Source organism: Photinus pyralis, unplaced genomic scaffold (genome assembly GCF_008802855.1).
Source record: "Photinus pyralis isolate 1611_PpyrPB1 unplaced genomic scaffold, Ppyr1.3 Ppyr1.4_LG10, whole genome shotgun sequence".
Classification (NCBI taxonomy): Eukaryota; Metazoa; Arthropoda; class Insecta; order Coleoptera; family Lampyridae; genus Photinus; species Photinus pyralis.
Window position 1 is genome coordinate 15,572,540 of NW_022170250.1, and position 27,744 is coordinate 15,600,283.

General features: G+C 37.4%; 6 protein-coding genes across 6 annotated transcripts in view; 5 read left to right on the forward strand and 1 right to left on the reverse strand.

Annotated features, from left to right (window-relative positions):
- LOC116162389 (glycylpeptide N-tetradecanoyltransferase 2-like) overlaps window positions 1-849 on the forward strand; it is a 5,653-nt gene extending 4,804 nt beyond the window's left edge. Inside the window, exon 2 of the mRNA XM_031476006.1 lies at window positions 427-849. Coding sequence (XP_031331866.1) covers window positions 427-849 — 423 coding nt within the window. The remainder of the gene's footprint in view (window positions 1-426) is intronic.
- A 4,429-nt stretch (window positions 850-5,278) lies between these two features.
- On the forward strand, window positions 5,279-9,405 carry LOC116161757 (zinc finger protein 729-like). The gene has a single exon (XM_031475219.1). The coding sequence runs from the start codon at window positions 5,385-5,387 to the stop codon at window positions 9,105-9,107; it is 3,723 nt and encodes a 1,240-aa protein (XP_031331079.1). The 5' UTR covers window positions 5,279-5,384; the 3' UTR covers window positions 9,108-9,405.
- Window positions 9,406-10,487: 1,082 nt separating this feature from the next.
- Window positions 10,488-12,431, forward strand: LOC116161758 (zinc finger protein 710-like). The gene has a single exon (XM_031475220.1). It carries the CDS (start codon window positions 10,646-10,648, stop codon window positions 11,858-11,860), a length of 1,215 nt encoding a protein of 404 aa, XP_031331080.1. The 5' UTR covers window positions 10,488-10,645; the 3' UTR covers window positions 11,861-12,431.
- Window positions 12,432-12,979: 548 nt separating this feature from the next.
- LOC116161879 (zinc finger protein 142-like) lies at window positions 12,980-14,304 on the forward strand. The gene is made up of 2 exons (XM_031475360.1): window positions 12,980-13,209; window positions 13,270-14,304. The coding sequence occupies exon 2, from the start codon at window positions 13,275-13,277 to the stop codon at window positions 14,235-14,237; it is 963 nt and encodes a 320-aa protein (XP_031331220.1). The 5' UTR covers window positions 12,980-13,209; window positions 13,270-13,274; the 3' UTR covers window positions 14,238-14,304.
- A 6,160-nt stretch (window positions 14,305-20,464) lies between these two features.
- LOC116161640 (zinc finger protein 714-like) lies at window positions 20,465-22,229 on the forward strand. Its single transcript, XM_031475063.1, has 2 exons — window positions 20,465-20,987; window positions 21,042-22,229. The coding sequence occupies exons 1-2, from the start codon at window positions 20,834-20,836 to the stop codon at window positions 21,986-21,988; spliced, it is 1,101 nt and encodes a 366-aa protein (XP_031330923.1). The 5' UTR covers window positions 20,465-20,833; the 3' UTR covers window positions 21,989-22,229.
- A 496-nt stretch (window positions 22,230-22,725) lies between these two features.
- On the reverse strand, window positions 22,726-24,397 carry LOC116161639 (gastrula zinc finger protein XlCGF46.1-like). The gene has a single exon (XM_031475062.1). It carries the CDS (start codon window positions 24,381-24,383, stop codon window positions 22,983-22,985), a length of 1,401 nt encoding a protein of 466 aa, XP_031330922.1. The 5' UTR covers window positions 24,384-24,397; the 3' UTR covers window positions 22,726-22,982.
- Window positions 24,398-27,744: the final 3,347 nt, after the last annotated feature.

Genomic DNA, 27,744 nt, shown 5'->3' on the forward strand with positions numbered 1-27,744 from the left:
ATCTTGTGGCAGTTGTAGAAGAAAGATCATTAAAACGTTCTTCCATGGAGAGTTCTGGATTCAATGTTCTCTTCCCTGTAACTATTATAGGGGCTTGGTAGACTGGGGAGTATTCCATACCCCCCAGACCTCCCGGTGGTGCACTCCCCCACAAAACACTCAGCCTGAAGAACTATTGTGTTAGTTTTTACAGTAAGTAAATTTGACATTTTGAGGTCACAATCGTAATTCCGAATTCAACATTGAGGCAATGATGGCCTAACGTCGGAATTCTGAGTTCATTACAAAAGCGCGATGATAATCACATGTCTGCTCCGCCTCGCCTCTTCATTGCTTACGGCCCACTTATATCACCGTGTCTGTGTTTTTCACGCGCCCGCTTCTGACGAAAGTGTACGCTGAGCGCTCACTAAAAATTTTTGACAGTATCTGAAGCGTTTCGACCTCGCGCCCCACTTCTCCCAGGAGGACTTCGTGCACTGGTTCCTGCCGCAGGCCGGCATCGTCGACAGCTTCATCGTCGAGAACGGCGGCGTCGTCACCGACTTCGTCAGCTACTACACCCTGCCGTCGACCGTCATGCACCATCCCGTGCACAAGACCCTGAAGGCCGCCTACTCGTTCTACAACGTCTCCGCGAAGACGCCGTGGGTCGATCTGATGAACGACGGTCTCATCTCGGCGAAGCAGCTCGAATTCGACGTCTTCAACGCGCTCGACCTAATGGACAACAAGGAGTTCCTGGAGACGCTGAAGTTCGGAATCGGCGACGGCAATTTGCAATATTACTTGTACAATTGGAAATGTCCGAGCATGCAGGCGAACAAAATAGGACTCGTTTTGCAATAATAAAATTCTGAATTCGGTTAGCTTCGGTGTGCTAATTTTACTAGGAGATCTATTGTTGGTTAGGTGCAAATCGTAGATAGCTAAGAGGAGGTACATTTTTTTTAAGTAATTGAATATTTATTGTATGTAAAACGTCACATTTCCGATATACATAAATAGATGTAATTTCCTTTGCAAGTACTGTTATCATTTATACAATTATTAAATGTTTTATTGCCATTTTTAGTTTGGTTAAGCGCTATCAGCAAGTTTTATGAAACAATAAAAGCAGCAATAAATTGACAATAACATTTAACATCTAATCTCTACGCGTATGTTGAGGGAAACCCAGGAAAACGGTAACATACATTACATGATTGAGCGGAAAATTCTCACACTTTTCCTTTAACTAACTAACCATACAATGAAAACCCCTAACTAACCTATTTTATCGCGTGTTAGCCGATAAAAAAATCCGTTAGTTTAATAACGAACAATTACTTCCATGCCATCGGATTCACCAAGAAAAAGTAAGCATCTTATTTCTATCTTATTCATTATTTTGAACGAGAAAGAGATAATTGTGGTACACTTTTACCAGTCGCAGCAGTAACAGAGGTCAGTGGATACTTTACTAATAAAAGAATTCGTATACGTAACAAGTTTCATTTCAGAGAGTTGCGGATGCATTAAATACTAGCCTGCGAACAGTGATTTCTATGTCACACTGTCCTAAATAGCAAGGCAATGTAAGAAACCCGTTAAGCGATGTTGATGGTTTCACATGATCCAACACACTATGAATGATTGAGTTTATGTCAACTGTGTTATATTAATATTTGTTTCGATATTATAAGCAGTTTACGTTTGTATTTTAGAACATCGTTTGCAAGGGACGAAGACGTATTTAATGGGTCCCAGAGTTCCTTAAGAAAAGGGAATATTGGTTTCCGTTAAAGATAATCCAAGAAAAGGTTTAATGGAGTTACCCACTATTGCACCATCAAGAGCCCATTTTTTAGATGCGTATGTAAAAATATGCAATGCGCGACTGGACGCCAACATGTGGTTTTGCATTCTGGAAACATGGTTTTATTGTTTCCAAACGATTCATTAAAGGTGGAATTGCTGGTGTGGCGTTAGGGTTGTAAGTCCTAATGTTCGCCCAAGCAAACTTACACACCGGTCCGGGATTTTCTTATCACTCAAACCTGATGCTGAACTGATCATATTTATTGTTAGCGTTTACATGCTATTTATATCACAATTTATGTTCCTTACCCTATGGCAACCTTGCCTACAATGTGCTTAATAAATTGTTTTACCACCTTAAACGCAACTGCACCGGATAGGAGCAGTGGAACCCCGGTTACAACAAATTCCATTGCAGCATAGTTTGACTAGCCTGAAGTTACATTCGCTTTTTTTCAAGGACATTCGGCTTTTGGGATAGTACCAACCTAAATGGAAAACAAGAAATAAACTAAAAACGGGGTGAAGGTACATTCGTATTTTTTTTTAATAAACTGCATCTGAAAGTGACGGCACAGGGACCTATTTTCATCCCCTGTCAGTGGTCTATGGAAGAGAGCCCTAAAACACGAAAAAAAGCGCCCCACAGTTCAAAAAATTCGCTTTTTTGTCAATGGCGCGGCATACGAATAATGCAAGTTGCAATTCAAAATTAATTTATAAAAATTGAGGGGGTTTTGCACGCGGAGGATTAGGGCGTTGTGGTGGCCCAAGGGCTCATCTACAACCCTGTATATGTCGTTTTTCGAAGACTGTCCCACAGTTCGAGAAATTCGCTTTTTTTGTCAATGGCGCGGCATACGAATAAAGCAAGTTACAATTCAAAATTAATTTATAAAAATTGAGGGGGTTTTGCACGCGGAGGATTAGGACGCCGTGGTGGATCAAGGGCTCACCTAAAACCCTCTACCTATCGTTTTTCGAAAAGTGTCCCACAGTTCGAAAAATTCGCTTTTGTTTGGTCAATGGCGCGGTATACGAATAATGCAAGTTGCAATTCAAAATTAATTTATTAAAATTGAGTGCATTTTGCACGCGGAGGATAAGGGCACCGTGGTGGCCCAAGGGCCTACCTAATACCCTCTAACTGTCATTTTTCGAAAAGTGCCCCGCAGTTCGAGAAATTCCCTTTTGTTTGGTCAATGGCGCGGTATACGAATAATGCAAGTTGCAATTCAAAATTCAATTATTAAAAATGAGTGAGATTTGAACGCGGAGGATAAGGGCGCCGTGGAGGCCCAAGGGCTTACCTAAAACCCTCTAACTGTCGTTTTTCGAAAAGTGCCCCACAGTTCGAAAAATTCGCTTTTGTTTGGTCAATGGCGCGGTATACGAATAATGCAAGTTGCAATTCAAAATTAATTTATTAAAATTGAGTGCATTTTGCACGCGGAGGATAAGGGCACCGTGGTGGCCCAAGGGCCTACCTAAAACCCCCTAACTGTCATTTTTCGAAAAGTGCCCCGCAGTTCGAGAAATTCCCTTTTGTTTGGTCAATGGCGCGGTATACGAATAATGCAAGTTGCAATTCAAAATTCAATTATTAAAAATGAGTGAGATTTGAACGCGGAGGATAAGGGCGCCGTGGAGGCCCAAGGGCTTACCTAAAACCCTCTAACTGTCGTTTTTCGAAAAGTGCCCCACAGTTCGAAAAATTCGCTTTTGTTTGGTCAATGGCGCGGTATACGAATAATGCAAGTTGCAATTCAAAATTAATTTATTAAAATTGAGTGCATTTTGCACGCGGAGGATAAGGGCACCGTGGTGGCCCAAGGGCCTACCTAAAACCCCCTAACTGTCATTTTTCGAAAAGTGCCCCGCAGTTCGAGAAATTCCCTTTTGTTTGGTCAATGGCGCGGTATACGAATAATGCAAGTTGCAATTCAAAATTCAATTATTAAAAATGAGTGAGATTTGAACGCGGAGGATAAGGGCGCCGTGGAGGCCCAAGGGCTTACCTAAAACCCTCTAACTGTCGTTTTTCGAAAAGTGCCCCACAGTTCGAAAAATTCGCTTTTGTTTGGTCAATGGCGCGGTATACGAATAATGCAAGTTGCAATTCAAAATTAATTTATTAAAATTGAGTGCATTTTGCACGCGGAGGATAAGGGCACCGTGGTGGCCCAAGGGCCTACCTAATACCCTCTAACTGTCATTTTTCGAAAAGTGCCCCGCAGTTCGAGAAATTCCCTTTTGTTTGGTCAATGGCGCGGTATACGAATAATGCAAGTTGCAATTCAAAATTCAATTATTAAAAATGAGTGAGATTTGAACGCGGAGGATAAGGGCGCCGTGGAGGCCCAAGGGCTTACCTAAAACCCTCTAACTGTCGTTTTTCGAAAAGTGCCCCACAGTTCGAAAAATTCGCTTTTGTTTGGTCAATGGCGCGGTATACGAATAATGCAAGTTGCAATTCAAAATTAATTTATTAAAATTGAGTGCATTTTGCACGCGGAGGATAAGGGCACCGTGGTGGCCCAAGGGCCTACCTAATACCCTCTAACTGTCATTTTTCGAAAAGTGCCCCGCAGTTCGAGAAATTCCCTTTTGTTTGGTCAATGGCGCGGTATACGAATAATGCAAGTTGCAATTCAAAATTAATTTAATAAAATTGAGTGCATTTTGTACGCGGAGGATAAGGGCACCGTGGTGGCCCAAGGGCCTACCTAAAACCCTCTAACTGTCATTTTTCGAAAAGTGCCCCACAAGTTCGAAAAATTCCCTTTTGTTTGGTCAATGGGGCGGTATACGAATAATGAAAGTTGCAATTCAAAATTAATTTATTAAAATTGAGTGAGTTTTGCAGGCGGAGGATAAGGGCGCCGTGGAGGCCCAAGGGCTCACTTGCAACTTGCAGTATTCTTTTTCAAAAAGGGGATGAAAATTGGTCCCGGTGCCATCACTTTCGAAAGCCATTGATTAAAAAAAAACAAATGTAACTTCAGCCCGGTCCACGAACTTATAAATTAAGATGGACTGCTGATCAAACAGTTGCACAGAGGTAGAATTGGCCCTAGCATGGGCGCTGCCATGATGTGCACGTTTTAGTTATTTTCTAGGTGAATTTTCCTAGTGCTCAAGTTTTGAGACTATTGTAGCCTTGGAAAATGACATGTGTCACAGTAATTTATTTAGAAAACGTGAGGTTAATGCTTGTTTATTAGTTGATTTGAATTTCGCGCTAAGTGAGTGCACATCATGGCGGCCCCCATGTAGGTGTCATTTGTTAATTCAGCATTAGCAGTCCAGCTTAATTTATAAGTTCGTGGCCCGGTCCTAGTTATTTTTTGTTTCCCCATTTATGTTGGTACTATCCCAAAAGCGAATGTCCTGAATGAAAAGCGAATGAGTCGGTATAGTAACCATAACCACCACCCTCTAATGAGTCGGTATAGTAACCACCACCGTCGAGAAAAAAGGCCTCCAATCGTCCGATCGAAGACGCTGTGCCTCGTGTTTTGCAAAGAATTTAACAGTTTTTTTGGTTACTCGCGATCGCGAAGAATAGTTCTACTTGTGCGACAATGTCGGAAATTGCAAAAGTTGAAATTAAAGAAGAAGAACAAATTAATGCATTTGTGGATGATGTAGTGTTACAAAGCAATTGTGTCTCCGGAACAATCAGGAGTGAAGGTACAATCAATCAACCGCAAATTTCGGCAAAATTTAATTGTGCCCACTGTGATTTCGCGAGTAATCGTAAATCCGCCTTGAGGATACATTTGATAAAATGTGACATCTTCAAATGCTCCCAAAAGAAGAACAGTTCTGCTTCTGTGATAATGTCCGAAATTGCAAAAGTTGAACCCAAACACGAAGAAGAAATAAATTTATTTGTCGATGACGTAGTGTTACAGAGCAATTGTGTCTCCGGAACAATCAGGAGTGAAGGTACTATCAATCAACCGCAAATTTCGACAAAATTTAATTGTGCCCACTGTGATTTCGCGAGTAATTGTAAATCCGCCTTGAGTCTACATTTGAGAAACTGCAATATCTTCATATGCTCGCAAAAGAAGAACAGTTCTACTTGCGTGGCAGTGTCAGAAATTGCAAAAGTTGAACCCAAACAAGAAGAAGAAATTAATTCATTTGCGGATGAGGTAGTGTTACAGAGCAATTATGTCTCTGGAACGATCAGGAGTGAAGGTACGATCAATGGGTCGAATCAACCGCAAATTTCGACAAAATTTAATTGTGCCCATTGTAATTTTGCGAGTAATCGTAAATCCGCCTTGAGGGTACATTTGAGAAAATGCGACATCTTCAAATGCTCGCAAAAGAAGAACAGTTCTGTTGCTGTGGCAATGTCAGAAATTGCAAAACTTGAACCCAAACAAGAAGAAGAAATAAATTCATTTGTCGATGACGTAGTGTTACAGAGCAATTGTGTCTCCGGAACAATCAGGAGTGAGGGTACTACCAATCAACCGCAAATTTCGTCAAAATTTAATTGTGCCCACTGTGATTTCGCGAGTAATCGTAAATCCGCCTTGAGGGTACATTTGAGAAAATGCGACATCTTCAAATGCTCGCAAAAGAAGAACAGTTCTGTTGCTGTGGCAATGTCAGAAATTGCAAAACTTGAACCCAAACAAGAAGAAGAAATAAATTCATTTGTCGATGACGTAGTGTTACAGAGCAATTGTGTCTCCGGAACAATCAGGAGTGAGGGTACTACCAATCAACCGCAAATTTCGTCAAAATTTAATTGTGCCCACTGTGATTTCGCGAGTAATCGTAAATCCGCCTTGAGGGTACATTTGAGAAAATGCGACATCTTTAAATGCTCCCAAAAGAAGAACAGTTCTGCTTCTGTGACAATGTCCAAAATTGTAAAAGTTGAAATCACACAGGAAGAAGAAATAAATGCACTTATGGAGGACGTGGTGTTACAGAGCAATTGTGTCTCTGGAACCATCAGGAGTGAAAGTACAATCAATGAGGACTCTTCCAATGTGACGTGCACTTCAACAGATGGAAATGAAGTTTGGCAGGATGGTGAGGTAATTGAACATTCCGAAAATTTTTCGTACGTTAAGCAAATTCCAAAAAACTTCACTTGTGCCCATTGTGATTTTGTGAGTCAGCGTAAATCCATTTTGAGGTTACATTTGCAAACACTCAGAACAGTCAAAGATCTTAAATGTACCCAATGTGATTATACAAGTCATTTTAAATGCAATTTTAATCTACATATCTTAACTCACAAGACTACCAGGCAAAAGAAATGTACACAGTGTGATTACACTACCAATTTTAAATCCAATTTAAATAGACATCTGTTAACACACCAGTCTGCCAAGCATTTATTCTGTGTACAGTGTGATTACGCAACCAAATACAAATCGGATTTGAGAAAACATAAGCTAACACACAACACAATGAAAGATTTTAAGTGCACCCAATGTAAATTTACAACTCCTTATAAAGACAGCTATAATAAACATCTTCTAATTCACAACACCATCAGAAATTTAAAATGTTACCAGTGTGATTACAAAACTAATAGGAAACATAATTTGGGCAACCACTTGCTAACCCATATGACAGTCAAAGATTTTCGGTGTACCCTATGTGATTTTGTAACTCTTGATAAAAACAATTATAGTGTACATGTCTTAACTCACAAGACTACCAAGCATTTAAAATGTACACAGTGTAATTACGCAACCTCGTCTAAATCCCACTTTCAAAGACATCTGTTAACACACCAGACTACCAAGGAGTTGAAATGTGCACATTGTGATTACGCAGCCTCGGTTAAAGGCCTTTTGAGAAGACATCTGTTAACTCACCGGACCATCAAGCATTTGAAATGTGCACAGTGTGATTACGCAACCATGGATAAATCCTATTTAAAATACCATCTGATAAAACACCAGACCGAAAAGCAATTGAAATGTGTACAGTGCGATTACGCAACCAATCGCAAAACGGATTTGAAAAACCATAAGCTAACACACAACATCATGAAAGATTTTAAGTGTACTCAATGTATATTTACCACTAATTATAAAACCTCGTATAATAAACATTTATTAACTCACAAGAACATGAGAAATTTAAAATGTGACCAGTGTGATTACAAAACTGATACAAAATCCAATTTGAATACACATCAGCTAAAACACAAGAGTGTCCAAGATTTTCAATGCACTCAATGTGATTTTGCAACTCGTTGTAAAAACAAGTATAGTGCGCATCTCTTAACTCACGAGATCTCGCATTTGAAATGTGCACATTGTGATTACGTAACCATGGTAAGATCCAATTTTACAAGGCATCTGTTAACACACAAGACCACCAAGCATTTGAAATGCGTACAGTGCGATTACACAACCGCGAGCAAGGCCTATTTGAAAAAACATCTGTTTACACATCAGACTACCAAGGATTTGAAATGTGCGCAATGTGATTACAAAACCATGAATAAAGACAAATTGAAAAGACATACGTTGATTCACCAGACTACCAAGCATTCGAAATGTGTACTGTGTGATTACGTAACTACGCGTAAAGGCAATTTGAAAAAACACTTGTTATCACACCAGACTACCAAGGGTTTTAAATGTGTACAGTGTGATTACACAAGCGCCTATAAACTCAATTTGAAAAAACATCTATTAACGCACAAGACTACCAAAGATTTCAAATGTCTACAGTGTGATTACGTAACCAATGACAAATTGGATTTGGTAAACCATAAGCTAACACACACCAGGAAACATTATAAGTGCACCCAATGTAAATATGCAAGTTTTCATAAAGCCCGTTATAATGACCATCTCTTAATTCACCAGAACATTCGAAATTTAAAATGTGACCAGTGCGATTACAAAACTTTTAGTAAAGGTAATTTGAGATCACATCAGCAAATACACAAGACCGGCAAAAGTTACCAGTGTACCCAATGTGATTTTGCAACTCATTTTAAAAACAAATATAATGTACATCTCTTAACTCACACAACTGCCACGGTTTTCAAATGTGCACAGTGTGATTACGCAAGCTGGTGTAGAGCCAATTTGAGAAAACACGTGATAATACACCGTACTAAGCATTTGAAATGTGTACAGTGTGATTACACAACCGCTAGTAATCAACTTTTGAAATTCCATCTGGTATCACACCAGACTCAAGCTACCAAGCATTTGAAATGTGCACAGTGTTCTTATGCGACCAATAGGAAATCCTATTTGAAAAAACATCAGCTAAGACACAACACCAGCAATGATTTGGAGTAAGTCATCTTAATTTGCAACTTATTAATAAAAATCACAAGAGCATCAAATTTTTTACAATGTGACCTCTGTGAATAGCATTTACCGTACAGTGGTCGCGTGCGGACTCTCGCTCAGCACCATTGATTTGTTTGTAATTACGCGACTATTTAGACCACCGCTCTCATGCTCTTGTTACATTCTGACAATGCCCTTCTGAAGAATCAGTGCTAACTGTCCGTTCCATAGGTATTGAATGTATCCAAAGGGCTTTTTGGTAAATGAATATGCTTATTTTTTATGTTATTTTAAACTATTATATATATATTTTGTTGTAGTAATAATAATTTATATGTATTTTTTTGAATGTTTTGGAATAAATCTTTCTCTTTTGAATAATTATATATATATAATTATTCAAAAAAAGAAAGAAACATTTATTCCAAAACATTCAAATGAAGGCGAAGTTCAGTACCGCAGCATTGCCGAAGTCTGCTCTCCAAATTAACCCTATAGGGCCATATATAAGCCTTACGGACCATGAGTCCTCAGCGACTATTCGTGTCCCAAAAAATATAGCGACTTCTGTAGTGTTAAGGACACATCCAAACAAGACTGTCAAAGATATTAGGTATCTCCATAGTGATTTTGCAACCCATTACTAAAACAGTGTAATAATTAAATTTAAAAAAAAAGGATTTAATTGTGCATAATGGGGCCATACCATCAACAACAAATGTACTTTTAGGTTATTGTATAAGTGTAGTCTTAGAGAATTCATAGTCTAAGGTGTTAGTAATGTATAAGTAAGACCAAGAAATTCACATGAGATGATTTCACAGTAAATCTCGAGTATTCTTCACAAGTTCTGATTGATTAATATAAGATGGCGTCTATGACATTTTTGTAATTTGTAGTTAATGTATTTCGTGTTTTAATAAAGATTTAAGTTTTTCGCGGGTATTTGCACCTTAACTGGTAGGTTACCGCCCAACACTAGCAAATGTATTTTTATTGTCAGCTATGTTCGTAGCGCTGCAAAAGTTTGGTCTAAAGGCCGTATTAGACGATGCAATTATTGCGATTGCAGCGATTATTTCAGTAATTATTGTAAAAAGATGATTATTTTTAATTTTATTAATTAATTTTTTTATACACCATTCCAATGAGATATTGGTACCACTGGTAAATACTTGAGCACATGAACTTTGTAGTTGTTAACTGTATATAGTTCAATGCTTGAACACGATCACCGTACGCCCGACTTTTTTTTTTGGGCGTCAGATACGTGAGACACTTCCACGTGCATGTTGAGGTACAAGTGTTGTTCGAAGTTTGTGGAACACTTCTTGAACTACAGCGGCTAACAACGCATCTTTACACAGTCGCATCCAATTCCAATGGATCGTCGGTATAGTAGCCACCTTTATCAGTTTGAACTTATTGAACCACAGTCAAGACAAAAGACCTTCAATCGTCCGATCGAAGACAAGCACTTTATAAAGAATTTTAACAGTTTTTTGGTTACTTATCATTTACTTATCATTTCTACTTGAGTGACGATGTCAGAGTCAGCAGTTGTAAAAGTGGAAATCACACAAGAAGAGGAAATAAATGCATTTATGGATGGCATAGTGTTACAGAGCAATTATGTCTCCGGAGCAATCAAGCGTGAAAGTACGATCAATGGGGACTCAGATGGAAATGAAGTTCGGCAGGAGAACGAATTTGAACATGTTGACCAATCGGAAACGTCAAAAAAGTTTAATTGTGCTCATTGTGATTTTGTCAGTAAGTATAAATCCACCTTATGGGTACATTTGCGAACACACAGTACTGGTAAAGATTTAAAATGCACTCATTGTTTTTACACTACCAATAATACAGTCCGTATGAAACAACACCTTCTATCTCACAAGACCTCCAAAGATTTAAGGTGTGCCCATTGCGATTTTGCGACCAATTACAAAAGCTCCTTAAAACTGCATTTGCTACGACACAATAAGACTGACAAGCATTTGGAAAACCACGTGATAACGCACAAACCTGCCAGTGATTTCAAATGTACTTTTTGTACCTTTGGAAGTAAGTATCAATCCACTTTGAACATACATTTGCTAACGCACAAGACAGTCAAAGATCTTAAGTGTACCCTGTGTGATTTTGCAACTCATTATAAATACAATTACAATGTACATCTCTTAACTCACAAGACTACCAGGCATTTGAAATGTGTACAGTGTGATTACGCAACCAAATATAAAGTCAGTTTGAAAAATCATATGTTAACACACCAGACTACCAAGAGTTTAAAATGTGCACAGTGTGATTATTCCACCAAGTATAAAACCAGCTTGAAAACCCATCTGTTAAAACACGACATTGTCAAGTATTTTAAATGTAAAAAGTGTCATTACACAACCAATGACAAATCCAATTTGAAAAAACATCAGCTAACTCACAACAGAGTCAAAGATTATAAGTGCATCCACTGTGATTTTGCAACTCAATACAAAAACAGCCTTAATAAACATCTCTTAATTCACAAGATAAAATGTGACCAGTGTAATTACGCATCCAATTGCAATTTATGTTTGAATCACGCGACAATCAAAAATTTTAAATGTGCCCAATGTGACTACAGAACCAATGTCAAATCCAGTTTAAGAACACATCAGCTAACGCACAAGGCTGTCAAAGATTTAAGGTGCGCCCACTGTGACTTTGCGACCAATTACAAAAGCAGTTTAATAATACACTTTAAAAAACATAAATGATTTAACAATAAATTATTGTATAAGTATTTTGCACTAAATCTCAAACCTCTGTTTATTCACTTACTGATGAAGGTGTTTCGTATACGTTCCCCGGGTTGCATCAGACGTCTCGTGGATTGCATGTGACCTTGAGAAACTAGTAAAGCCCTAAAACATTTTATTTGTGGCTTCGTTAAATTTACTAAGCTGTATGTGTGTATGTAAAGTGTTATGTAGCTGCTAGTGGACAGTTAGAGCGTGTTAGTACCCAAAACTTTGTAATGGACCAAATCGCAGTGAATATTGTAAAAGATGTCGAGGGATTCCAGTTAACTCAAATCCCATTTGAGGGCATCGTAGAATCATCTCGAATGAAACCTTGGTCCAAAAACAATCCTTCCGCATCTTAAGTAAAGTGGCGTTTTAGCCTGTACGTTTTCCTTGTAATCTGGTTAATTCAGCAATGGCCGAGTTGTAAAAGAAGTTTGCTGGCAACAGCGCTTTTGTATGAGATTGCTTAAAAAAGATGGCGGTTATGACATTTTGGATGCATATTTTTTATATATATACATTTTGTAATAAATAGTGTTCTTCATGGTTTGCTTTAATAAAGAATTTAAATATTTAGCGAGTGTGTGTGTGTATAATATATGGACTGCGCTAATAATGTAAAATACTATAAATTTCAGAATTTGTGACTGTAAAATTAAAGACATCGAAAAGGGAAGATTTGATATTTCCAGTACACGATTACCTGCAAAAGGCATTTCCTGTGGACGAAGAGATCAGAAGAGAGATTTCCAGCACACGACTACCTGCAAAAGGCATTTCCTGTTGTCGAAGGAATCAGAAGAGAGATGGTGTAGTTTTTGTTTAATATTTTTGCGTAGTAGTTTTTTCCCAGATGCCATTTAAATTAGTTTGTGTTGAAGGCCAAGGCCGAAGTTTATTTAAGCAACAAAATTGTAGCCGAATTTTACACATGACATATGACATTGGAAACTGGAACTTAAAGATTGGAAACTGCAACGAAAAACTGAAAATTGGAAGTTGGATACGGATAATCGACAATTTCACACGTCGGATACGGGGAACGTGATCACGTGGTCATGTTTATTTTAACCTAAAAATTTACAGTTATTAATTTGCCTTAGTGATCACGTGACATCTCCCACCTACGCCCTATGTACTTCTGAAACGGAACATCGAACGCATCTTTTGTATACTATTCTGTCCCAGGATAAATGAATTCTGCGTTACGAGTCGTGAGCCACGATTAACCGCAATTAGCGTCTCTTTAGTTACTGGACGCCATCTTCTGCCTGTGTTAACCTACAAAAAACCAATCGATTGTTGAGCTTAGTAATTAGGTAACGATTCTGAATGTAGCCGATTTTTTAAATTAAAATTGTACTTAATTACTTCTGTAGCCATAATGGAGTCTGCATCTGTTAAACTTCAGATTAAACAAGAAGACGATGAAATAAATACGTTAACTGATAGAAATATTTTGTCTGGAATGATAAAGCGGGAAACTAACGATATAACGATAAAGGTTGATTGGGAAGCTCAAACCGAAGTGCACAATCAGAGTTTGAAAGGACACGAGATGGACACTGATTTAAAATGTGCCCAGTGCAATTACGCAGCCAGTAACGAATCGAATTTAGAAGCAGATCCGTTAAAACACAAAATTACGAAGGTTTTCAGATGTGACCTGTGTGGCTACACGTGCGATTATAAATCTCGCTTTAAAACACATCTGCTAACACACAGTAGTACTAAGCATTTAAAATGTGTTCATTGCGATTACGCAACCAATAATAAATACCGTTTTAAAGCGCATATGTTAACGCACAAACGGAAGACCGCCAAATATTTCAAATGTGCCCAGTGTGATTATGCAACGGATTTCAAGTGCCATTTGAGAACACATCTGTTACAACACAAGACTACGAAGGTGTTTAAATGTGACCTGTGTGATTTCGCAACTAACTACACATCTAGTATTAAATCACATTTGTTACGACATCAGACCACTAACGATTTTAAATGTGCACTGTGCAATTACTCAACTAAGGACAAGTATTATCTGAAGACCCATCTGTTAACTCACGAGACTTTGATGAATTACAAGTGCGACCAGTGTGATTTCGCGGCCAGCTCTAAGTCGAGCTTTAGAAAACATGTGGCAAGACACAAGACTACCAAGGATTTAAAATGTGCCCGGTGCGATTACGCCAGTAACAATAAGTACGATTTAAGGAAACACGTGCAAACACATAAAACCGTGAAGGATTTAAAATGTAACCACTGCGATTTCGCAACCAAATATGATGACTGTTTGAGAAGACATCTATTAAGACACAAGAACTTAACTCACGGTTCGTATACCTAATTAAAATTATCTTTTAAGTTATTTTGATTGACTTGTTTCGTCTTAATAAAGTACCTGTTTTTTTGGCCACATTCAAATAGGCCCCAATAAAACTGTCAAATGTAAAGCTGACTTAGGGTAAGTTAACGATCCATATTGATCATGACGATTGAGGCGATTATGATTCTGGAGAATTTGGGTTGGCAAGTTTTGGTGGAGTATGATGATTTATCGCACTGATCTACATTACTTAAAGTGGGCGACTGCTTGCATTTTTATCTACAGACGTACCTCCCCTTAGAAATGTTGTGCATATGATTATGTATGTGATTGTATTACTACTAATTACTGAAGGTACCTTAAGTGTTAAAGTATGTTGCTGATTAATAGGGGTTTTGAATACCAACCTTTGCTGAATGTGCAGTTAAAATATTTCGAGCCCTATTTTTTTTATTATTTTATTGGGACAGGCCGACCACCCGACCAATAATGACAGATCTGCTATTGCGAGGGTAGCGTATTTTAAGTCCTTGCGTGCCCGATCGCCATAAAGCCCCACGGGAGTTACATTTTCAGCATGAGTGCTTCCGGGGCAAAGTTAGCCCGGGCCCGGAAAACAATAGGATTCATTTAGTACAGAAACACACCTTCAGCGGCTACCTCAACGCATGCGCATCGTTACAGAGTCACGTTGTATTCTAAATGACTGTGTAGTAACCACCAGTGAACAATCTGACGCTGTGGCGAATGTTTACCATTTAACAGTTTTTTTTGGTTAGTTGCAAAGAACAGTTCTACGTGTGTGACAATGTCTGATATTGTGAAAGTTGAAACCAAACAAGAAGAAGAAATAAATGCATTTATGCATGACGTAGCTTTACAGTGCAATTATGTTTCCGGAACGATCAGGAGTGAAAGTCCGATCAATGGGGACTCTTCCAATATCACGCTTAATTCGACAGGCGAAAATGAAGTTGCAATCGATCATTCCGAATTTAATTGTGCTCATTGTGATTTTGCGAGTAAGCATAAATCCACCTTGAGGACACATTTGAGAAAGCACAACACCTTCAAATGTGCTCATTGTATTTACATCACCAATAATACAGTCCATTTGAAACAACACCTTCTAACTCACAAGACTGTCAAAGACATAAGGTGTGCCCATTGCGATTTTACAACGCATAACAAAAAATCTTTAAAACTACATTTGTTGCGACACAATAAAACTGTCAAGCATTTGAATTGTAAACAGTGTGGTTATGTAACGAATAACAAATACAATTTAAAGACACATGTGTTAACACACAATAAGTATTTAAATAGTGCAACCAAGCATAACATCACTAGCAAAGAGTTCAAATGTGCTCATTGTGATTTTACAAGTAAGTATAAATCCATTTTGACCACACATTTGCTAAAACATAAGACGGTGAAAGATTTTAAGTGTACCCAGTGTGATTTTGCGAGTCGTTATAATACCAGTTACAAGGTACATCTCTTAACTCACGTTAGTACTAGGCATTTGAAATGTGCACATTGTGATTACACAACCAAATACAAAACGAGTTTAAGGATCCATCTGTTAAAACATCAGACTACCATGGAATTGAAATGTGCAGAGTGTGATTACGCAACCAAGTATAAAACCAGTTTGAAAAACCATTTGTTAACACACAAAACTGGTAAGAATTTAAAATGTGCACAGTGTGATTACTCAACCCATGTCAAATCCTATTTGATAAAACATCAGCTAGTACACAACGTTGCCAAAGTTTTTAACTGTATCCACTGTGATTTTGCAAGTCAATATAAAACTAGTTACAATAAACATCTACTAATTCACAAGACCACGAATGAAAAGAAAAAGACATCTACAAAAAATTTAAAATGTGACCGGTGTGATTATAAAACTGATGATAAATTCGCTTTGGCAAAACATCACGTAAAACACAAGACCGTCAAAGATTTTAAGTGTACGCAATGTAAATTTGCAACTCGTTACAAAAACAGTTATAATAAGCATCTCCTATGTCACGAGACCATCAAGAATTTAAAATGCGACCAGTGCGATTATACAACCAATTACAAATTATGCTTGAATCAACATATGTTATCGCACACGGCTATCAAAAAATTAAAATGTGCACAATGTAACTTCGAAACCAACGCGAAATCCACCTTGAAAACTCATCAGCTTACACATAAGACAGTCAAAGATTTTCAGTGCACCCATTGCGATTTTGCAACACATTATAAACACATTTATGAGAAACACGTTTCCATTCACAAGAGCGTCCAGAATTTAAAATGTAGCAAGTGCGATTACGAAACCACTGATCAAGTCAGTTTGAGAACGCACCGGCGAATACACAGCGCGAGCAAAGATCTAAAGTGCGGTCACTGTCCTTACACAACCGATAACACGACCCATTTGAGGCGACATCTCGTAATTCACAAGAGCACTAAAGATTTAAAATGTGCCCATTGTGATTTCGCAACCCGTCACAGAAGCAGTTTGGCAAAACATTTGAGAAAACATAGATAATTTAAATGTGCATGATGGGATTATTGTACATTCACTTACTGATTAACGTGTGGTGATACGTAGGCTGATGAACAATGTTCTTGTAGTCTTAGATGGACCAGTGTTTTTGTGTTGCCAGAATATAGATTAATGTTTTAGGAAGAGTTGTACTTATGAATGTAACTTACATGATCAATAAATGTGTAACAAATAAATATAGCAAACGACCTCCTGGGTATGGTATTGCGTATTATATGGCTCTCTATTTCCCTCCGCGACCTGCTTAAGCTGGTGGTCGTAGCTTAGGCCGTAGAACTTGAGTCCCACTGATGCTGGTCCCCGCTCTTTAATTTTTGCGAGCGTCGTCAGGTGTGGGGTGCATCAGATCAAAGCTTTTTTTACATTTCATTTCCGCTGGCTTCAGCAGTGTGCATTCGTATCGGTATTTATTTACGTATTAATATAGAACTACATTACCAGGGAAATATTGCTCCGTATGTGTCGACTAACTGTTAACTCCGGGGAAGGAGTACCTCATATAGTTCCGATTCTTCGCTGTCTCTCTCTTTCCTTCATTTTACGTTCAGTTTCCTCCTTTTTTTCCTTTTCGTAACACTCTTTCTCCACATTCCCCTTCTCTTCCCCTTTCCTGCTCCCTTTCTTTCCTTACGAGCTTCACCCTCTCCACCCCCTTTACACAACCTTTTCTTATTTTTTTCATGTGTTTCAACCCCCTTTCCTTTCTCATTATTTTATCTCTTCCTGTTCACTAATACCCATTACACTCCCTCTTATCTGTTTATAGTACGTCGTTCTCCTTGTACTCCCATTTTTCTAGCCGTCTTCGTTCTCTTTATCCGCTTTTTTGGTGTGTTCCTGCTTTCCCTTGCTCCTCTTCTGTTCCGTTTGCGGTTCTTCTTCTTGCTTCCCATATCGACTTCACGCGCACTCCGCTCCTTTTCCTTCTACCCTCTCTCATCTCCCATCTAAACATTCTTCCTCTTCACACTACTTCTCCCCTTCTTCACCTTTTTCATACAATTCTCCATTTACTACTTTCTTCGTTCTTCTTTACGTATTTTCCTTTTTTAGTCATCTCCAATTTCGCTTCTCTTTCTTCTCAATCTTTCTCGTCTCTCCTTGTTTCTTTACTTCTGTCTCTTCCCTTTTTATTATCTTTTTTTTCTTTTCTTTTCCTATCATTCTCATCCTTTCTCCTGCATTTTTTTATGTTACTTTCTTTCCATCCCGTCTTCCTCCTTTTACTTCCACATCTCTTTCGCGCTCTCTGGCATCTTCACACTTATCTCTAACTCTCTATATTTACCTTTACCACTTTCGCTGTTCTACCATTCACCCCCTTCTCATTTACCTTCTTCTTTTTTTCTCCGTCCTTTCACTTACTCTCACGTCCTTTTCGTTTACTCTATTTCCGACTTTTCTTCCTGTTATGGTATATGTATCTTCACTTCTCTCTCTGATGCCTATTTCTCCATCTTCTTTCATTTACCTTTATCTCACTCTAGATGCTGCCTCACTCTGTCTTCTCTGAATACAATTCTGACTTCATCGATCTTCGCGCACCCCGTTCCCAGTCACTCTTACTCGCGCACACATTCCAGAGCGATACTGGTCGCCATGGACTCGACCATTAATTTAATCCTAGCCTGCCACCAGATCCCTATGGCGGAAAAACACGTCCCTAAAACCGCAATAATAACTGGACCATTTGCGTTATTCGAGTTTCTATACACGGTTTCTGGTGTACGGAAGAGGAGGAGGAGGACACCTAGACACCCTTGAAGGTCTCCATCGTATAGTACGGCCGATTCAAAGGTCAAACTACAATGTCACTTGAAAGTGAAATATGGAGGATAATTATAGATGTAAAAAAGGGCAGAATTGAAGGTCAAATCAGGGCGAAGGTGACATTTTCATGCTCAAGGTCAAACGTGTTACAAGTAACAAAACAAGGTATCTGTGCAAGGGGTTGAGAGGTTCCACCCTGTATGTACAACTTGCGACGATACATACATTTTTGAGAGTTGGCAACCATGCAATTTCTAGGTGGGGAAAAGCTGCGCCATCTAAAAAGCACGGACGGTCGTGAACGCGTCGCTCCATAAATCCTTGTTGTTATTTTGGGTTATTTAATGCAGGTAGTAATTTTTGCATTTCTTTATATCATATTTGTGTTTTGTATGCCGCATTTTATAGTTCTTGTATGTTTTGTTTTTGAAATTTACTTGGTTTAATCGCAATGCATTATCACATATGTGATACCGTTATGCTATTGTTTGTAATTGTTTACTTTTTTGGTGTAATGCTTGCTTAATTTATGTTTATTGATGTTGATTACTTGGTCTTGTCCCTAAAGTAACATTCATGTAAATTTTGATCATTTTATTTTAATATGTGGAAATTACCGATTCGTTTGATGTATGTACTGACTTGGTGTTTGTAACTAACAATTTTCTCCGTTAATGCAGCAGTCACAGGGGTGGTAAAAACTGTAACCACTTAATTCCGTGATTGTGTTCTCGACTTTCAACTGTAGGCTCGAACCCCGAAACCAGGGGCGGGTTACCTATCTTGCAGGAGCGGGATTACGCTAATCAAAGCTCTACAGTTTAGAATCTATGTGCGATAAATGAGTCGTAATTTCCACATATCTTGTTTTTGGTTAAATTTGCCTACAATTTCATGTAATTTTCCATCTTGCTTTTAACAAAAGGACTTTATTGCACCAAAGATGAGTCACATCCTGTGCATTTCACCCTTTCTTAGAATCTTGGTACCTGCTTATCTGACCCATTCCCAAAACTTGTTTTTAACCTATATTTTACCTCTTGAAGTTTACCTGCTACTTTGGTGATGTTATAATTTTATGTTACGCATTCACATCATGACAAACAATGAATTTTACAACACAATTTGATATTAATTTGATGGCTGGTTTTTTTTATTGGTAAGTTCTTTTTTCCCAGCCTATTTTTATTTTTATTCGGTTGAACTACCATTTTTAAATTCCGTGATCAGCGTAGGTTTAAAGCAATGCAGAATGCTCTGACTGATATATTTGCCTTGTGTGATGAGGACTTTATTTTCATTCCTCTGTGATTCGATCTTTGATTGTATTCGGTTTAAATGTCGGCAAGTGTGAAAATTGAAATAAAACATGAAGAAGAAATAAATGCACCCTTTGAAGAGAAGATTATACTTAACAAAAATTTAAAATGTGCACAATGCAACTACGAAACCAATGCCAAATACAATTTGAGAACACATCAGCTAACGCACAAGACTGTTAAGGATTTTAAGTGTTCCCAATGTAATTTTGCAACTCAAAACACAATTATAATAGGCATGTTTTAGTTCATACGACCACCAAGTGACTAATTATTTAATCGTGCAATAACAAATGAAATTTTAAGTGCTAACATATTAAGATTCCGAGATATTGCGATGTAGACAGTGTGATTTATTCGCCTACTGGTTATAACATGTTAGCATAGCTGGTTTAACCTTGTTGTAGTGTTAGAAAGAGATGGTACATCAGTTTTGTATAAAAATGACTTATGTTAATTAATAAATGATCAGATATTACTAATTTTTTCTACTTTGCGATTCTGTTATTGAAAATGAAATCGCGTGCACTTCAATGACAAAAAAAGGGACCACAAAATTGACAATGTACACAATTTAATTTTTCACATGATTTCGCGCCGCGTCTTATGCCGTTTGAGAATAATAAGCATTTATAATGTGCTTCCACATGGGGGTCCGAAATTTTGAAGAATGTATCGGTTTTCCACCTGAACAGTTGCAGTCAACGTCTATTGTCCTGTTCCACCTGGCCAATTCGATGTTTGCACGTGCTTAATGACTTTCTCCTGAACAATCTACTCTTGAATGCCAGACCTCGCGGTTTCTTCCAAAACATTGCCCAGACTGTAAATCTTGCCTCGTGTGATGCGGGCTTTAGTTTCCATTCCTGTGTGAATCGATCTTTGTTGTAGCTGATTTACACCAAGGATTATAAACATATATATAATCCTTGGATTTACACCAGTAGGTAAGTGGGATTTAAATGATGTCGGCAAGTGTGCAAGTTGACATAAAATATGAAGAGCAGATAACTGCATCCATTGATGAGAAGATTATATTTAACAGTGATATCTCTGGAACCATAAAGCAGGAAGTTAACGAGACTACGATCAGTGCAGGTTATTCTAATTACACGTGTAAGTGGGAAGATCAAAATGAAGATGATTGGAATAAACGCAATGATTCAACAGATTTCCCTCCGGAAGAAAGTTTAAAATGTGCTCAATGCGATTATGAAACGTATAACAAATCCAGTTTGAGAACGCATTTGTTACAGCACCAAGTTATCAAAGGTTTACAATGTGATCAGTGTGGTTATCAAACGAAGTGGAAATCCAATTTGAGAGCGCATCTGGTAATACACAAGTACACCAAAGACCTAAAATGTGACCAGTGTGATTTTGCAACAAATTATAAGACCATTCTTAGAAAACATCTTTTTAAACACAACAGTACTACAATAGATTTAAAATGTGTCCAGTGTAAATCCAGATTTAAATCATGCAGACACCAGCCTATCAAAGGTTTCAAATGTAACCAGTGTGATTTTGCAACCAATTGGAAATCGAGTTTGAACAAGCATCTAATATCGCACAAAACCACCAAAGATTTAAAGTGTGACCAGTGTAATTTTGCAACAAACTATAAATTCAGATTTAAAGCACATCTGTTGACACACAAGACCACCACAAAATATTTAAAATGTGACCTCTGCCAATACAAAACTTATGATAAGTACAAATTACGAACACATCAGCTAACGCACAAGACCGACAAAGATTTTAAGTGTACCCAATGTGATTTTGCAACTCATTACAAACACATTTATAATAATCATCTCTCACTTCACAAGAGCTCACAGCAAGAATGCCCCGAGCACAAGACTATCAAGAATTTAAAATGTGACCGGTGTGATTTCGCAACCAATTATAAATTGAGTTTGTTCAAACATCAATTATCGCACACAACAACCAAAAATTTAAAATGTGCCCAATGTAACTATAAAACTAACGCCAAAGGCAATATGAGAACACATCAGCTAACACACAAGACTGTTAAAGAGTTTAAGTGTTCCCAATGCGATTTTGCAAGCCATTACAAAAGTTGTTTAAAGACACATTTTAAGAAACATAAATAAATTTTATACTTATATCAGGTAAAGTAATCAGTTTTGCTAGATGGATCCAACTAGACAAAATTGGATGGACCAATCATTTTGTGAGAATCATATTGAACGTGTTGTATTGAGAGTAACATGTCTTGTACATTAGAAAAAATGACGGGTTAATTTTTCTTATTGAAATAATCAATAAAATCATTTTTTGAGTCTACATCATTGAGTAACTTGTTCATACTGTATTGGATGTAATTTTATTGGAGTAGACATTTTTTGTATTGTACTTTATTTTTAGATAATAGATCTATTAATCGCGCTTTGATTTTATTACAAGTTAATTAACCAATGGAGTATGGCAAAGGTCCAAGATCATTAATATATAAAAATGATCCATTCTTATTGACTGATCGAAATAATCGATTACTTTGAGATGTCCGATTTCAAATTAAATGACAAGTACCGTTGTCGTATATTGAGACACCGTTCAAAAGACAAGTAACGACGACGTTGGTCACTAGAAGTCGTTGATGTAATGGATATTGATCTAACATATCGGACATGTAGGGTACCGGATATGCGTCCTTCTGAAGGTATAACGGACCTTAACTTTTGGATCAACACTTCTCTTGATTGCATTAATGAGATCTGTATGTAGCGCCAATCTTGGCACAACGTCTTTGCCCAAAACCACAAATTGTTGTCGTTCACGTAGACAATTTTTGTTAAAAAAAAACAGAAATAAAATCTGATTATTTATTAATTACGTAAGGAAACAAACCTGACCTACCGTAAACATGTTAACTCTGACACCGTCAATAAACCCATGCATTCAGAATGACTCTCACAAAATTAAGTGATCCATCTAACACTACAAGAAAAAAGCTACACATTATCATAGGTTTTGAATGTCCAGGAATTTTTAACGTATATGGATCCTACCATTTTAATCACTACCCAGCAAAGAATGAACTGACGTTAACTGCGAAACCACATTTGAATATGTACGATTTAATAATCATTTGTGTTTTTTAAAATGTGCAATTAAACAAGTTTTGTAATGCGTTGCAAAATCGCACTGGGCACACTTTAAATCTTTGGTGGTCTTGTGAGTGAAGAGATGCTTATTATAATTGCTTTTGTATTGACTTGCAAAACCGCACAGGGTACACCTAAAGTCCTTAACAGTCTTGTGGGTTAGTTGATGCGTTCGCAAATTGCATTTGACATTGGTTCTGTAGTTACATTGGGCACATTTTAAACTTTTGATAGTAGTGTGCGATAGTAGGTGTTCATTCAAACTCGATTTGTAATTGGTTGCGTAATCACACTTGTCACATTTTAAAGTTTTGATGTTCCTGTGAATCAACAGATGTCGAACATAATTGTTTTTATAATGAGTTGCAAAATCACATTGGGCACACATGAAATTTTTAACGGCCTTGTGCGTCAGCTGATGAGTTGTCAAGTTGGATTTGTCGTTAGTTTTGTAATCACACCGGTCACATTTTAAATTCTTGAAGGTCTCATGAATTAAGAGATGTTTATTGTAATGGTTTTTATAATGTGTGGCAAAATCACATTGGGTACACTGAAAATCTTTGACGGTCTTGTGCGTTAGCTGATGTTTTCTCAACTTGTATTTGACATTGGTTTTGTAGTTACATTGGGCACATTTTAAATTTTGCATAGTCGTGTGTAATAATAGATGTTCATTTAAGCTCGATTTGTAATTGGTTGCAAAATCGCACTGGTCACATTTTAATTTCTTGATAGTCTTGTGTAATAAGACATGCTTATTATAATTGTACTTATAATGAGTTGCAAATTTACATTGGGTACACTGAAAATCTTTGACGGTCTTGTGTGTTAGCTGATGTGTTCTCAAATTGTATTTATCACTAGTTTTATATTCACACCGGTCACATTTTAAATCTTTCATAACATTGTGTTCTTTTGTAGTAGTGTTGTGTTTAAACAGATGCTTTCTAAGGATGGATTTGTAATTTGTTGCAAAATCGCACTGGTCACATTTTAAATCTTTGGTGTTCTTGTGTGTTACCAGATGTGTTCTCAAATTGGACTTCCAATTTGTTTGATAACCACACTGATCACATTGTAACACTTTGATAGCTTCGTGCTTTAACAAATGCGTTCTCAAATTGGACTTATTAAAGGTTTCATAATCGCATTGGGCACATTTTAAACCTTCTCTTGAATGCTTAGCATGTGGGAAATCTGTCCAGTCTTCATTTTTACCTTCCCACTTACAGGTGACATTAGAATAATCCGCACTGGTCGTAGTCTCATTAACTTCTTGCTTTATAGGGATATCGCTGTTAAGTACAACCTTCTCATCAATGGGTGCACTAATTTCGCCTTCTGCTTTTATTTCAACTTTTACAATGACGGACATCATCAAATCCGGACAGAAAAGATCGACTCACAAAGGAGTAGAAAATGAAGTCCTTATCATACGAGTTAATGGATTGTTACTGTATATATTTCAAATGTGTACACATACAGGTATGGCAAAAGATTATTGCAGGTTTAACTTATAATAAGGTAGAAAGAAACCCGATGAACATTGAGTGCGAGGGAGACATAAACGTTGACATTGATAGTAGCCAATAAATGTGTCATCAATACCCGCAATAATTTTTTCCATACCCGTATATGGGTTATGTGCACTTTTAAAGAAAATAATCTCAATGCATGGAATAGACGGCTATACAGCTATCTCTACAAGCAATAAAAACTGGTTTTTTGTACTGACGTCACGTGCTGGTATCTGTCAATGGCATTGGCAAAAAAAACTATCGATACGCCACTGGAAGTGAGCCGCTAATGTGACCGTTTCCGACACTTGAGCTACAGCCTGAGGTTTTGTGGCCTATTTCACCCATCCACATATCAAGACCTTTTTGTCTTGTAGTAACGTAAGATCATAATTTTTTTATTACTATTCGAGAAACTACCGTAGTTTCTTGTGATGTCAGCGAATGTGAAAGTTGAAATCAAACGAGAAGAAGAAATAAATACAGTGTTCGATGAGAAGGTGTTACGTAAAAATTATGTCTTTGGTAGAATAAAACTGGAACATAGTGAGATTCCGATCAGTCATTGTTCTAATGTCAGATGCAAAAGGGAGAATCATGCAGATGATAAATACAACTGGCACACACCTTCTGAAGGTTTTTCACAAATTTCAGGAGATTTTAAATTTATTCCCTGTGGCACTCACAAGATCGCCGGAATTTTAAAATGTGCCCATTGTGATTACGCAAGCAATAACAAATCAAATTTGCGAACACACATGCTAAGACACAAAGCCGGCAAAGATTTAAAATGTGCCCAGTGCAATTTTGCAACGAACTATAATATCAGTTTTAAAAGACATTTGATAACCCACAACGTTTTAAAATGTGCCCAGTGTGATTTTGTTACAAGTCATAAACCCAGTTTCCGAAAACATCAGTCGGCACACAGTACAACCAAGGATTTCAATTGTACCTTGTGCAGCTTTGCAAGTAACAGAAGTTGGAGTTTTAAAAGACATCTGCTAACTCACGAGACTATCAAAGATTTAAAGTGTGCCCGCTGTGATTATGAAACGAATAACAAATTTAAATTGCAAACACATCTGTTAACACACAGTACTAAGAAGCATTTAAAATGTGCCCAGTGCGATTATTCAACGAACTATAAATCGAACTTGAGGGTACACGTGTTAACGCACCAGACTAGCAAGGATCTGAAGTGCGGCCTGTGTGATTACGCAAGCAATAGTAATTTCTGTTTTAAATCGCATCTGTTAAAACACAAGACTGTCAAGGATTTAAAATGTGATCAGTGTAATTTCACAACCAAACATCTTTCCAGTCTTAAGACACATTTGGTTAGACACCAGACCACCATGCATTTAAAGTGTGCTTGGTGCGATTACACAGTTAAAACCAAACGTAGTTTGAGAAAGCATCTGTTAATTCACAACACTGGGAGTGATAATTAAATCAATCTTTTCCTTCTCATGAAAAATTCAATATTGTTTTAATACACAAAGCTATTAATGGTTTAAAATGTGTCCAGTGTGATTTTTTTATCAATCCCATTTTTTATTATTAATGTGAGAGCTAATGCCTCATGCAGCTCATGTTCACCCAATCCCCTCATGATTTTTGTGAGTACTTTGAGTGGCTGAAAAAGTAGCTAGGTGATTTAAAAACCCTTGCTAATCTTTTTTGATAAAGTAAGGTGTGTTGCCTAACTGTAGGGGTATGTCACAATATTACCAAAGATAAAATCTTATAACAGCAGTCTCGATTTGATCTAACGAAAATCGGTGCGAGTATTTATGAAGAAACTTGTCGATACGCCACTGGAAGTGAGACACTAATGATTCTGGAAATTGTCAGTTCCCGATACGTGAGCTACAGCCAGAGATCACCATTTTCTGGTAAGGTTAACAATGTTTTGGTTTTTACTCGAGAAACTTTTGTTGCAGTTCTAAGCTTGTGCGAAAATGTCAGCGACTGTGAAAGCTGAAGTCGAACAAGAAGATGAACTAGATACATTGCCCGACGAGAGGGTTTTATTTAACAATGATATCTTCGGAATAATAAAACAGGAATCTGATGAAAGTAGTGCTAAAGTCACACGGTATTGGGAAGATCAAGATGCTTCCCAAGATTCCTCACGTGCTCAGCGACCACAAGTGTCAGTAGACGATGCAATCGATCACCAACTCGAATTGAGGACTCACAAGATTTTTAAATGTGACCAGTGTAATTACACAAGTGGTCAAAAGTCAATTTTAAGAAAACATATGTTAACACATACCGGCATGAAAATGTCAAAGGGCACCCAGTGCGATTTCGTAACCAGCGTTATAAAACATCAGTCAACACCGAGGCCAACGCACAGTACTACTTTCGATTGTGCTACGTGTCATTATACAACTAAGATAGCGTGGAATTTTAGAAAACATCTGCTGACACACAAGACTATTATACCAAAAATTGCAATCGCGAGTAACTATCAACCGAACTTTACAAAATATAATTGCACTACGTGCGATTACAGAACTAATGTAGAATGGGATTTTAAATTACATCTGATAACGCACAAGACTATTCTACCGAAGATTTAAAATGTGCCCACTGTGATTGTGCAACTTATAATGAACCAACTGAGGGCACATTACTGTGAATTTAAAATGTGTCCAGTGTGATTTGTAAACCAACTATAAATCCGTTTTAAAACACGAATGCGAATGTTTTAAATCACACCACACTACCCAGTGCACCCTGTTTGTTTATAAATTGTTATTAAATTTGAATAAATAATTAAGAGTTTGTAAAAATTGTTTTTAATAATTTTATAAATTTAAATAAACCACCAACGTTTTTCGGGAAAACCCTCTTTCTTATTAATTTTGGTGCGTAGAATCCAAAACAATTCGTACTTTTTCGATCAGACTTCTCAATCAAAAGTTATAGACTAGAAACCAATTTCGGAAAAAAATTCAAAGGGCTGTAACTTTTGAACTAGTAGCCCAATGTTGGAACTGTTTGAAATTATGGATTCTACAGGCCACATTCTATCAGAAAATTTTTTTTCCGGGTCGATCTGAGACAATTTTTTTTCGGGCCTCAAAAAGGCAGTGTATACCTTCCTTTTTTACCAAAAATCGACTACACCAAAATTTCTCGGGAAAACACTTTTTCTTATTAATTTTGGTGCGTAGAATCCAAAACGAATCGTACTTTTTCGATTAGACC

What these genes read in the sequence shown, in the direction of transcription:
- LOC116161879 (XM_031475360.1), top strand. Translation starts at nt 13,275, where the DNA reads ATGGAGTCTGCATCTGTTAAACTTCAGATTAAACAAGAAGACGATGAA.
- LOC116161758 (XM_031475220.1), top strand. Translation starts at nt 10,646, where the DNA reads ATGTCAGAGTCAGCAGTTGTAAAAGTGGAAATCACACAAGAAGAGGAA.
- LOC116161757 (XM_031475219.1), top strand. Translation starts at nt 5,385, where the DNA reads ATGTCGGAAATTGCAAAAGTTGAAATTAAAGAAGAAGAACAAATTAAT.
- LOC116161639 (XM_031475062.1), bottom strand. Translation starts at nt 24,383, where the DNA reads ATGATGTCCGTCATTGTAAAAGTTGAAATAAAAGCAGAAGGCGAAATT.
- LOC116161640 (XM_031475063.1), top strand. Translation starts at nt 20,834, where the DNA reads ATGATGTCGGCAAGTGTGCAAGTTGACATAAAATATGAAGAGCAGATA. An exon ending in AGGTTATTCTAATTACACGT is followed by an intron (nt 20,988 to 21,041) that starts GTAAGTGGGAAG and finishes ATGATTCAACAG; the next exon opens with ATTTCCCTCCGGAAGAAAGT.